This window comes from Micromonas pusilla (genome assembly GCF_000151265.4).
Source record: "Micromonas pusilla CCMP1545 genomic scaffold MICPUCscaffold_4, whole genome shotgun sequence".
NCBI classification, from domain to species: Eukaryota; Viridiplantae; Chlorophyta; class Mamiellophyceae; order Mamiellales; family Mamiellaceae; genus Micromonas; species Micromonas pusilla.
In genome coordinates, this window is record NW_003315885.1 from 1,509,323 (window position 1) to 1,520,552 (window position 11,230).

The window sequence follows — 11,230 nt, forward strand, 5'->3', positions numbered from 1 at the left end:
CGTCGTCGCGTCCTCACGCCGCGGCGTCCGCGCGTTTCTCCTCCTCCTCCTCCTCCTCCCCGTCCCACCGCAACGTCGTGTCCTGCATGAACTGCGGCGTGAACCCGCCCCCCCCCCCCCACCGCTCCGGCCCTCGACCGCCGTCGCGCGCCGTCGACGGCGGCGCGTTCAGAAGCGCGCTCCGCGTCCCCCGCCACCAGTGCGCACGGTCGTCGTCGGTCGCGTCGCGCTCCTCGCGCTCCTTGACGCGCGCGCGTCGAATGACTTCGTTGACGACGCGCACGAACGCGCCTCGGGCCGCGACGGAGGCTTTCGAGTCGCGCGCGTCGACGACTTGGAGGGATACTTGGACGCGTTCGGAGGACTTTGGCGGCGGCGGCGGCGGCGGCGGCGGCGGCGGCGACCGCGGCGGCGATATCGCTATCGGTCTCAACCCCCCCGCGCGTCGTCGTTGCGGGGACGGGATGAAACATACGCACCGCGGCTGATCGCGATCGTCGCGCCGCGGCGGCACCCTGCGGCTCGCGAGCGCGTCCCAGAAGATCTCCCGGCCGCTAGACGGCGACGACGGCGGCGACGGCGGCGCCGGCGGGGCGCCGCGCGTTCCACCACCACGGTGAGCGACACGCGCACCTTCGGCTCGCTCGCGCGCGCCGCGCTCGACGCGTTCACGAGCGTCAGCGCGTCCATCGCGCGAACGTTCCCGTCGTGGACGTTCGTCGCCGCGGCGACGCCCGCGAGCGCGGCGTCGTCCACGCGCGGCGGCGACGTCGACGTCGCGCGGGGTTCCGCGCTCGCGCGCGGTTCTTCCTCCCCCGCGCGCGTCCGCGCGTCGCCGAGGATGCGGTGCCACGCCGCCAGGCGCACGTCTCGCAGCATCGCCTCCGTCGCGGTCTCCTCGTCCTCATCCTCCGTCGCGCGCGTTTCGGCGGCGGTCGCCGTCTCGCCGCGCGCGAGGCGGTCGATCCTCGCGGCCTCGCACTTGACGTAGCCCGGTCGCGCACAGCTGTGCGGCGGCGCGTCGACGACGCTCGAGCGCGACGGGGTCGGCGCCGCACCCTGCGGGACCCTGGACCCCGGGCGAGGCGGATCGTGGGGGGTATCCCATCCGAAAAGGAGCGAGCCCATGCGACGCGATCGCGCGCGGCTTTCGCGGCGAGGGCGGCGGCGCGCGCGCGGGCGGGGGCGCGTCGTCGTCGTCGTGTGCGCGCGAGAAGCCACCGCTTTCACTCGCTCGAGTCGTTGTTCGTGTTCGCACCCACCGAGAAACGGCGCCGAGGCACTGTCGACTCGCACGCCGCCGCCGCGACAGGGCGCTACGTATGGCTTCGCCGGCGGGCATACGCGCGCTGCGCGCGTTCGCCCGCGCGTCCTCCGAGCTGGTGCGACGCGTCGCGCGCGCTCGTATCCTCCCCGCCCCTCCCCCCGCGCCGCGCCGTCCTCCTCACGACGCGTCCATCCATCGTCTGATTTTCCGATCCGCCGCCGCGCCGACCGCAGTCGTCCGACGTCGCCGGGCGCGACGGCATGGTCGCGCTCGCGTACCCGACCCCCTCCGCGGGGATGATCCCAGAGATTCTCGCCGCGAGCGTCGAGCTCGTGAAAGGCGGCGACCTCGCCGCGCGCTCGGAGGAGGACGCGCGCTTCGCGCTGCTCCTCGCGACCGCCGCACGCTCGACGTCGCCGTGGTGGGATCCCATCTCCGCGGAGGCGCTCGTGGACGCGACGTGGATGCCGCTCCTGCGCGGAGACGGACACCCGAGCACGGCGCCGACGCGGTACCAGGTCATCCAGGAGCTCGTCGACGCGCTGAGAGGGATGCGCGCGCGGTGGGACACCGTGCACGGCGCGCTGGTGAGGAGCGTCGGCGGCTCGTCGATCCTTCGATTCGACGGCGGCGGATCCGGCGGATCCGCCGCCGGCGGCGGCTCCCTCCTCGCGCCGCGCGACGACGTCGGCGTCGCGCTCGCGGCCGCGCTCTTGGACCTCGCCGTGGACCTCGCGGCGGCGGACGACGACGACGCCGACGACGCGACCGACCGCGAATGCGTCCTCCGCGTCGGCGAACGGCTCGTCTCGGCGACGCTCGACGCGACGCCCGCGGCGCCCGCGGGGCTCCGCCGCGTCCTCCTCGACGCGCTTCTTCCCGCGGCGACGCGATGCGCGGGCGCGCTCGGACGCGAGGAGACGGCGCGCTTGACCGTGGCGCGCGCGGCGCGAGCGATGATCGCCCCGGACGCGAGCGCGGCGAGACGCGCGGCGGGGTGGGCGACGCTCGCGACGCCGCGGGGACGCGACTACGCGTTGGGTCCTCGCGGCGCCGCGATGACGACGACCGCCGCGGGAGGGTCCGGATCGAACGACGACGACGACGACGCGCTCGTGGACGCCATCGCCGCGGGGCTCGCGAGCGACGACGTCGGCGAGAGGAAGGGCGCGATGGCGGCGTTGTCGCACCGCGTCGGCGACGGCGGCGGCGACGCGCACGTCTCGTTCGTCGCGATGTACTCCGCGCTCGAGGACTACGCCGCGCACCTCGTCGAGGCGGCGTGGGCGCACCTGAGCGCGCTGCATCCGCGCGCGGGCGACGCGTCGTCGTCGTCGCCGCCGCCGCCGCCGCCAACGCCGCCGGTGGAGTATCGGTACGTCCAAGCCGCGTGGACGCGAGGACTGCGGCATCCCAACCCCGCGGTTCGCGCGTCCACGCTCGAGGCGTTCTGCGACCGCGAGTGGAGCGCGGCGCGCGCGGGAGCGCTCACGGACGCGTTCACGCACGAGGTGTTGATACCGAGCGCGATGGCGCTCGCGAGCGGCGGGCGGATCGGGGCGAAAGTCGCCGAGGTGACGCGCGCGCGCGTCGCCGCTTTTTCCGCCGCGCCGGACGCGTTCGACGCCGCCGCGCGATCTCTTCGCGCGGTCGCGGACGCGTGCGCGCGCGGGCTCGTCACCCTCGCGGGAATCGACGCCGGCGCGCGCGTCGTCGAGGCTGTCGCGGAGGCGGCGGAGGAGGCTGCCGCGCGAGGCGTGGGCGTCGCGAGACGACGCCCCGCGGAGACGACGGACGGGTGCGTGTCGTCGCTCCGCGTCGTCGCCGCCGCGATCGCCGCGAAGCGACAGGCGCACTGGCAGCGGCGCGGCGTCGCTCGGGTGACGCGGGCGGCGACGTTGATCGCGTCCGTGAGGAGCGTCGGCGGCGCCGCGTCGCTGCGGGCGGTCCGCGACTTCCTCGCGGCGATGCCGAGCGAACCGCTGACGAAGCCCGCGGCGGCGGCGGCGGCGGCGGACGGCGGCGAAAAGGACAAAGGCGACGTCGAAGACGACGCGCGCGCGCGCGTTTCGCGGTGGGTCCGCTCCATCGCGCCGTCGCTGATCCCGGACTTCTTCCCGACGTGGAAGGCGTTCATCGACGGCCCACGCTCGCCGCACGTCGTCTCCATGCCGCGGTTCGTGGAGCCGGACGTGCACGAGGACGCGGAGAAAGCCGCGAGGGAGATCGCACTCATGTTTTCGCTCCTCCTCGGCGGCGGGGGCGCCGACGACGACGACGACGCCGCGTCGACGCTGGACCTGACGCCGCTGACGCGCGCGGTGTACGAGGGCTTGTTCAAACACAACGAGCCGCCGCCCGGGCCGGACCCGACCCACCCGTGCGGCGCGACGACGCTCCTCGTCGACGCCGATCACAAGACGTGGCGCGTCGAGCGCGTGCACTCGCTCCTCAAGGCGCTCTTCGCGCGCTCCGCGTCGACGCCCGACGACGCGCGGCTCGCCGACGCGCTTCGCGAGATGCTTCTGTTCAAACACGTCGAGTCCGAGGAGACGTCCTACGGCACGATGCGGATCGTGGACGTCCTGCCGGGGCTCGCGGTGTCCGCGACGGACACGCTGTTGCATCCGTCGTACCCGGTGGCGATGCGTCGCGCGTGCGGCGGCGTCGCGCTCTTGGAGGCGGTGTGTCGCTGGCGGAGGGTCGGCGAGCGGCGAGACGTCGACGCGACGCGCGGATCACCAGACGCGATCAACTGGCGCCTGGTGATCAACTGCGCGACCGTCCCCGCGCGGCGGCTGCCGTGGCGGCAGATACAGAACGACGAAAACGCGGTGGACGTGGACGACAGCGTGGACGTCGTCGCGCGATTCGAGTCCACGTTCGAGGCGCTCGCGTCGTCCGCGCGGGGTCTCAACGCGGTGCTCCGCGCCGGCGTCGTCGACGACGTCGCGCACGCGCAGACGACGGAGCTCGTGAACCGCGCGTTGAAGGGCGTCGCGATCGCGCTCGCCGATCACGTGAAGCGGTTGATCGAGCGCCCCGCCAACGCGTTCATCGATCCGGACGCGAAGCGCGCGAAGGCGGACCCGGACGCGCTGCGTCGCGCGGTGGCGAGCGCCGTCGCGCGCGCGTGGACGGCGACGCACGCGTTGCTCGCGATTCCGCTCGAGAGGAAAGTAACGTCCACGCCGGAGGCGTTACGCGCGGAGCGCGACGAGCTTCTCGACGTCACGATCCCGAACGCGCTCGCGGTGGCGGTCGTGGACCTCGAGCGCGCCAGCGCGACGCACGCGCTCGCGTCGCTGCGCGTCGTCGGCGCGCTGTTGGGGTACGGCCGCGCGACGGAGGCGTCCGCGGCGGCGACGATGCGCGCGATTCGCGCGGCGCGGGGCGAAGCCGCGCCGCCGACGGGCCCGCGGCTCGGGGACGAGTTCCACTTGTTCGTGGACACGTCGGATAGGAACACGAGCGAGACCGCGGCGCTCGGCGCGTGCGTCGTGCGCGCGGCGCACGCGGCGGTGAAGTCGTCGAAGCTTCGGAAGAACGCGCCGGCGTGGGCCGCCGCCGTCGCCGCGATTCTTCACCCGCGGCTCTTCGAACGCGACGATTTGCACCTCGCGCACGAGTCGCCCCCGGACGCGAGCGCGGAGAACGTCGGCGCGATCCTGTGGTTCGTGCGTCGAGCGACCGCGATCGCGAACGAGCGCGGCGGGAGTCGCGTGTCGCGCGTCGTCGCGCACGCGCTGTGCGCGCGTCTGTTGGGTTCGCCGCGGTTCGCGTGCGCGTACGCGAAGGAGCTCTTCGCGCTCGCGCTCGCGGGCGATCACGGTCTCACCCTGGTGGAACGCGCCGCGGTGGCGTCGCGACGGAGACCTGGGTCTGGAAGCGGAAGCGACGCCCCCGCCACCGCGGAGGACGACGCCGCGGCACTGACGAGGTGGCTCGACGACCCGGCGTCGCACGTCGCGTCGAGAGTCGCGGTGCTGTCGCTCGCGCACGCGTTGGCGCGGCAGCGCCCGCCGAAAGGGTGGCGACCGAGCGCGTATTTCGAAAACCCGAAGGAATACGATCACGTAAAGGAGGGGATCGATAAGGACGTCCCGATCAAGATATCGGAGTCGCCGCAGGAGCGGTACGCGTGGCACGCGAGAAGAGCCGCGGAGGCGATCCTGAGAGTCGGCCTCGCCGCCGTGAGCGGCGGCGACGCGGATCTGTGCAAGGAGACGTACCGCCGCGGATCGCTCACGCATCGAAGGAAAATTCGCGCGTGGCAGGTTCTCTGCGCGGCGTCGCCCGCGCTCGGCGAACCGTTCACCGGGACGGGCGGCGAACTCGGCGCGCTCCTCCTCGCGGCCGCGCCGAAAGCGGTCGCGCATCACAACATGCCCGGGGTGCGATACTACGCCGAGGTGTTCTTCACGCGCGCCGCCGTCGCGCATCCGGGCGTCATCGACGTCGTCGCGCTCCCCGCGTTGCGCGATCCGCACGTCAAAGCCGCGGCGGCGGCGTCGTGGATCGTCGTCACCGCGTCGTTCGTCTTGCGGTCGCCGCGGGAGATGATCGAGAGGGACGCGTGGCATCGCCGGGCGCTCGTCGCGATCACGCCGTGGGCGCTCGCGCAGAATCACATGCTGCGCGTCTTCGCGCAAGTCGCCGCGCACGACGTCGTGGAAGCCTTCGGCGCCGCGGCGTTCGGCGGCGTCGACGTCGAGAAAGCCGACGCCGCGAGAGCGGAGGGGAAGATAAACGAGCCCGCCGGGAAGAAGGAGGAGGAGGAGGACGACGACCCGGACTGGCACCTGCCCGAGACGGACGCGCACCCGGACGGGTTCATCCCGAAGAAGGATCTCCTCCGCGCGTTGAAACAGCTGGGGATCAAAGACGAGTGGCTCGCGCAGCCGTGGAGCCGGCAGTACTACAAAGACGAGTACACGAGCGAGGTGGACGAGAGAGAGGTCGACCTCCTCGGTGCGATACACTCGGTGTTGAAGTCGAGGGACGAGATGGTGAAAGTTCGCGCCGCGTGCGGGCCGTTGTTCACGAAGGACGTCGCCGTGGACCCCGCGTCGTTGCTGTCGGGGGCGTTGGATTTTGAAAATTTCGAACCCGAGGCGGGCGAACGCGAAAACGGCGGCGGCGGCGGCGGCCGCGACGGCGGCGGCGACGGCGACGGCGACGGCGACGAGCCCGCGCCCGATCAGATCGGGTTCGAAGGCGCGCCCGCGAGCGTCCTCGACAAGGTGGACGCGTTCTTGAAAGCGTGCCGCGTCGAGCTCAGGCGCGAGCGCGACGCCGTGGACGCGGCGCTCTGGGAGGACGCGATGCGAAACGGACACGACTGCTCGACGCCCGTCACGGGCACGGGGGTGTTACACCCCGACGGCACCGTCTCCGGCGTCGACGCGGACGCGGCGGCGGCGGCGGCGGCGGCGGCGGCGGCGACGACGACGGCGACGGCGACGTCTACGACGTCGCTCCAGAAGAAGATGGAGCCGCTGGGAAGAGATGTGGACGACGACGCGCCCACCGCGTTGGACGCGTTTGCCGCGGAGATGGACGCGTCGGACGTCGCCGCCGCGAACGCCGCCGCGGCGTCCGCGCCGCGGACGCGCCCGCCCGGACTCGTCGTCGTCGCGTCGCTCTTGGACCGCATCCCAAACCTCGCCGGGCTCGCGCGGACGTGCGAAGTCATGGGCGCGGAGGCGCTCGTGATGCGCGACAAGAAGGCGACGACGCGCCCGGAGTTTACGCAAATCTCCGTGACGGCGGAAAAACACTTGCCCGTCCGCGAGGTCCCCGCGCGCAGGCTCGCGTCGTACTTATGCGCGCTCGCGAGGGAAGGGTACGCGCTGATCGGACTCGAGCAAACGCGAGGCGCGGTCGCGCTCGAGACGTTTCAGTTCCCGAAGAAGACCGCGTTGGTGCTCGGCCGCGAGAGAGAAGGCGTCGACGCGGATCTGCTGTCGCTCCTGGACGAGTGCGTGGTCATCAAACAAGTCGGGCTGATCCGGAGCCTGAACGTGCACGTCAGCGCGTCGATCGCGATTCACGCGTACGCGGCGCAGCACGCGTGATGCGATGTGATGCGATGCGATGCGATGCGCGCGCGTAGTAGTTGTAGACTAAGTTGTTTTTAGTTTTCAAGTTGTGATAGCTAGTAGGCACGATGAATACGCCGCGACTTCGTCGGGCTCTCGTCGTCGGTAAAAAATAAAAAAATTCACGGCAAGTCGTCCAGGTCGATCTCCGGGATGTCCTTCTTCCAAAACTGACAATCCCCGAACTGGTCGCACTCCGCGGGAACATTGATGTCCACGCTCTCCTCGACCGCGGGAAACATCTCGTCCACGAGTTCGTTGATCCCCGCGAGCGTGTACCGCTTCGTCATCTTCGTGACCTCCGCGACAACCTCGGACTTTGGGTTGATCGTGAAATTCCTCCCGGGCGGCACCCCGACGCTCGCGTACGACACCGTGTCCGTCTCCCGGTTCCCGAACCCGGCGTAGAACGGATTCCACTCCGGGGGAAACAAGTCGCGGATCGTGCGAAGGCATCGCATCTTGAACTCCTGCGGGCGCCTGACGACCACCTCGCGGTACAGCGCTGTGGACAGCGGGTCCGGCGCCAGCATCACCGGCCCTTGCGTCAACGTCTCGCCGTCTTGCGTGAGCTTCTCGAGGTACTGCCGCGTGTTTTTGCTCTGCGATATCGCCCGGGAGGATAAAAACATGAGCTGGTAGCCGTTATCTTTGATGTTGTTGTACAGCGTCGCGACGCCGGCGTGGTTCCAGTCCTTGCCGACCATAGGCGCGAGGTGGCCCAACACGTCCGATTTCGTGATTGTCCCGTCCACGTCGGACACGACGACTTTCGCGTTCCAGTCCCACAAGTACGCGTGCGCTTGCACCTCTTGACGGCCCCAGACGCGGGACTGGAACGAGAACGCGATGACGTTCTTCCCCGGTCGCAGACCGAGCGCGGACACCTGATCGCTGTTCAGCGTGATGCTCTTCCGGAGTTTCCGTTTCGGTCGTTTCAACGTCTTCCCCCTCGCCGCGCGCGTCACGTCCGCCGCCGCCGCGCTCGACGGCGCGCGCAGCGGCGATCCGCCCGCGCTGAACGAACGCCTCGCCGCGATCGGCGACCCCGGGACGGACGCGTACTTCATCGCCCCCCCGGGTGTGTTGAACCACGACCCCGGGAGCGGCGTCCCGAACGCGAGGTGCCCGAGGAGATGCGGCGCCGCCGCCGCCCACGGCAGCGGCGGCGCCGGCGGCGCGCCGCGCGGCCGCGCCGGCCTCACGAGCAGCGCGGGGTGCGTCGCGAACGCGCTCGGGTCCGCGACGAACGCGTGCAACTCCACGCGGTGCTCGTCGAAAGCCCCGAGGTCGCCGCCGCACAGGGAAAGCTCGAGGTGAGGAATCACCGCGCCGCCGTTCGCGCCGCCGCCGAGCAGCGACAACGTCGCCGCCGCCATCGACGTCGTCGCGTCGTCCATCGCGTCCACCTCCCCGGACGAGCGCAGCGAGTCCGTCCGGTCCACGCGCGCCGCGCCCATGGGCACGGAAGGCACGGACACGAACAGAGGCACGGTCTCCGTGGACGAGTTCGTCGTGTTCCTCCGCGCTCGCAACAGCGATCCGCCCGTCGCCGCGGAGCCTGAGGCTTTTTTCGCGCCGCGTCCTTCGACGTCCTTCCCCGCGCCCGCGCCCGCGTCCACTTCGCTGAGGTACCCGCGCTCGATCGACCCGACGTCGACGACGTCCGCGGGCGGCTTCGCCGGCGACGACCGCGCGGACACCTCCGCGGACGCCGCAGACGCCGCGGTCGGGGTCTTCTCCCCGCGCCAGCCGTGCAGCCACCCCCACCCCCCGGGCGCGGGGTCCGCGGCGGCGAGCTGCTCCCGCGCCGCCGTCGCCGCCGCCTCTCGCGTCGCCGCTGTCGCCGCCGCCGCGGTCGCCTCGCGCTTCGCCGCGTCCGGGGAGCCTTCCTTGCTCACCTCCTTCGCGGTGTCGTCGCCGGAGCTCCCGCCGCCGCCGTGCGCCGCCGCGTCCGCGTCCGCGTCCGTCGTCGACGCGTCCAGATCGAGCTTCGCGGCTACCTCTCGCAGCCCCTCGAGGGTCTTCTCGTCTCCCCCGGCGGTCTCCTCGCCGTCGCCGCGGTTCGCGCGCGCGCTCGCCGTCTCCAGCGCGAGCTTCTCCACCTCGGACGCGATGTCCTCGGGGTCGAGCGAGTCCGCGCGCGCGAGGAGATCGCGCTCCGCGCGGGAGATGGACGAGATCGTGCGAAGGAACGGGTGCGGTCCCGCGTCCAGGCCGTCGTCGGAATTCACCCCCGAGCTCCCGCGCGACGTCGACGCGACGCCCCTCCGCAGGCGCGCGATCTCTCCCTCTAAGTTACTCATGTCGTCCTCCGAGAGCTCGTCGTCGGTCGCGCCTTCCTCTAAGATGCTCACGTCCGCGCTCTGCGCGCCGCCGTCTTCGAGCGACGCCGCGAGCCGCGCGACGTCGACGAGCTCCGCGGTCTCGGTCGTCTCGACGAAGAACGCCTCGCCGTTCCGCCCCAAGCGCATCGTGAAGTCCGTGAGGACGCCGTTCACGGTGACGGTCACCACCTTCTCCGGGCCGCGGATGAGGCCTTGGTACTTCCCGAACCGGACGTAGAACGGCGAGCATCGCAGCGACCCGTCCGGCTGGCGCACCGCGATGAGGTCGATCGCGCCGCCCGTGGACGGCAGGACCGTGGACACCGCGGCGACGGACCCGGCGCCGACGCCGACGGCGGCGTGCGCGGCGACGGAGCCGACGATTCGCAAGCCCGAGCGTACGGTCTCCATGGCCGCCGCGGGGAGCCTCGGCGTCACCGAGGTGCTCCGCGGCGCCGAGATCCCTAGCTAGCGCTCGAAGGAATGCCCCCGCGGCCGCCGTCGACGCGTTCGCGCTCGCGTTCGCGTTCTTCCAGAAGAAGGCATTCTTTCGGAGATTGTTCCCTTTCCGTCGTACTCCATGACTGAATGCACATACGAGAGTACGTCGAATCGTACTCGTCTCTCCGCACTCGCGGACGTTTTGGATGGCGTTTCTCGGAGAGATCAATCACAACGCCGGCGCGATGTCGCCTCGCGAGCGCACCGAAGCCGAGCTGCTCGAGATCCTCGAGCTGAGCGAAGAGCTCGTCGCGCTGAAGCTCTCGCTCGCGTCCTCGATGTCGGACGCGAACATGGACGTCGCCTCGGCGAGGATCGCCTCGCCGTTCGGACATCACGCGGTCGGTCCGCTCGCGTTCCCGACAGACATGGAGGCCCTCGTCGGCGTGCGCGTGACGAGACGCGAGGCGGACGGCGACGACGCCGGCGGCGACGACGCCGCGGCGAAGCAGGCGTCCGCGGCGACGCGCGAGTACGAGGTCGTGGACAGACCGCCGAGGAACGACGAGGGCGTCGCGGGGGACGACGAGGTGAAGAAGCGAAAAGACGCGGCGGCGGCGGGACCCGACGGCGGCGGGTTGCGGCGACGCGCGACGGCGGCGGCGGGCGCGGCGGCGGGTATCGGCGCCGCCGTCGCCGCCGCCGCCGCGACCCCTCCTCCAGACGCCCTCGCGCGCGATGGACCCGACCCCGACCCCGACCCCGACCCCGACCCGCGGCGGCGTCGGACGCGGCCGCGGCGTCCGCCCGCGTCGTGGTTCAACGGCGGGGTGCCGCACGTTGGGTTGACGCGCGCGGCGGGGGCGTACGCGGCGTGCGTCGAGACCGTCGCTCGCGCGGCGACGGTGTCGTCGAAGATCGACGCGGCGCTCTGTCGGTTCGAACGACGCGGGAGGGATTCGACGGAGGGGGCGTAGGTTGAAGGCGCCGCGAGAGGCGACGGCGTCGAAGTGTGCATTTTTTTTCCCGTGGAGAGTTTTCAAGTAGGGAGGGGTTCACTGCTGCCTTTCGCGCTGTAATTGAGGGGATCCTCA

General features: G+C 71.7%; 5 protein-coding genes across 5 annotated transcripts; 3 read left to right on the forward strand and 2 right to left on the reverse strand.

Annotated features, from left to right (window-relative positions):
• Nucleotides 1-13: 13 nt before the first annotated feature.
• On the reverse strand, nucleotides 14-1,128 carry MICPUCDRAFT_57650 (uncharacterized protein; the record flags this gene model as incomplete). Its single annotated transcript, XM_003058261.1, has 2 exons — nucleotides 14-420; nucleotides 480-1,128. The coding sequence occupies 2 exons, from the start codon at nucleotides 1,126-1,128 to the stop codon at nucleotides 14-16; spliced, it is 1,056 nt and encodes a 351-aa protein (XP_003058307.1).
• Nucleotides 1,129-1,527: 399 nt separating this feature from the next.
• MICPUCDRAFT_57651 (RNA methyltransferase) lies at nucleotides 1,528-7,344 on the forward strand (the record flags this gene model as incomplete). Its single annotated transcript, XM_003057879.1, has 1 exon — nucleotides 1,528-7,344. The coding sequence occupies one exon, from the start codon at nucleotides 1,528-1,530 to the stop codon at nucleotides 7,342-7,344; it is 5,817 nt and encodes a 1,938-aa protein (XP_003057925.1).
• Nucleotides 7,345-7,490: 146 nt separating this feature from the next.
• On the reverse strand, nucleotides 7,491-10,106 carry MICPUCDRAFT_57652 (lipin family protein; the record flags this gene model as incomplete). Its single annotated transcript, XM_003058262.1, has 1 exon — nucleotides 7,491-10,106. The coding sequence occupies one exon, from the start codon at nucleotides 10,104-10,106 to the stop codon at nucleotides 7,491-7,493; it is 2,616 nt and encodes an 871-aa protein (XP_003058308.1).
• On the forward strand, nucleotides 8,563-9,933 carry MICPUCDRAFT_47175 (uncharacterized protein; the record flags this gene model as incomplete). The annotated part of the gene is made up of 1 exon (XM_003057880.1): nucleotides 8,563-9,933. The coding sequence occupies exon 1, from the start codon at nucleotides 8,827-8,829 to the stop codon at nucleotides 9,931-9,933; it is 1,107 nt and encodes a 368-aa protein (XP_003057926.1). The 5' UTR covers nucleotides 8,563-8,826.
• A 236-nt stretch (nucleotides 10,107-10,342) lies between the features above and the next one.
• Nucleotides 10,343-11,113, forward strand: MICPUCDRAFT_57653 (uncharacterized protein; the record flags this gene model as incomplete). Its single annotated transcript, XM_003057881.1, has 1 exon — nucleotides 10,343-11,113. One exon carries the CDS (start codon nucleotides 10,343-10,345, stop codon nucleotides 11,111-11,113), a length of 771 nt encoding a protein of 256 aa, XP_003057927.1.
• Nucleotides 11,114-11,230: the final 117 nt, after the last annotated feature.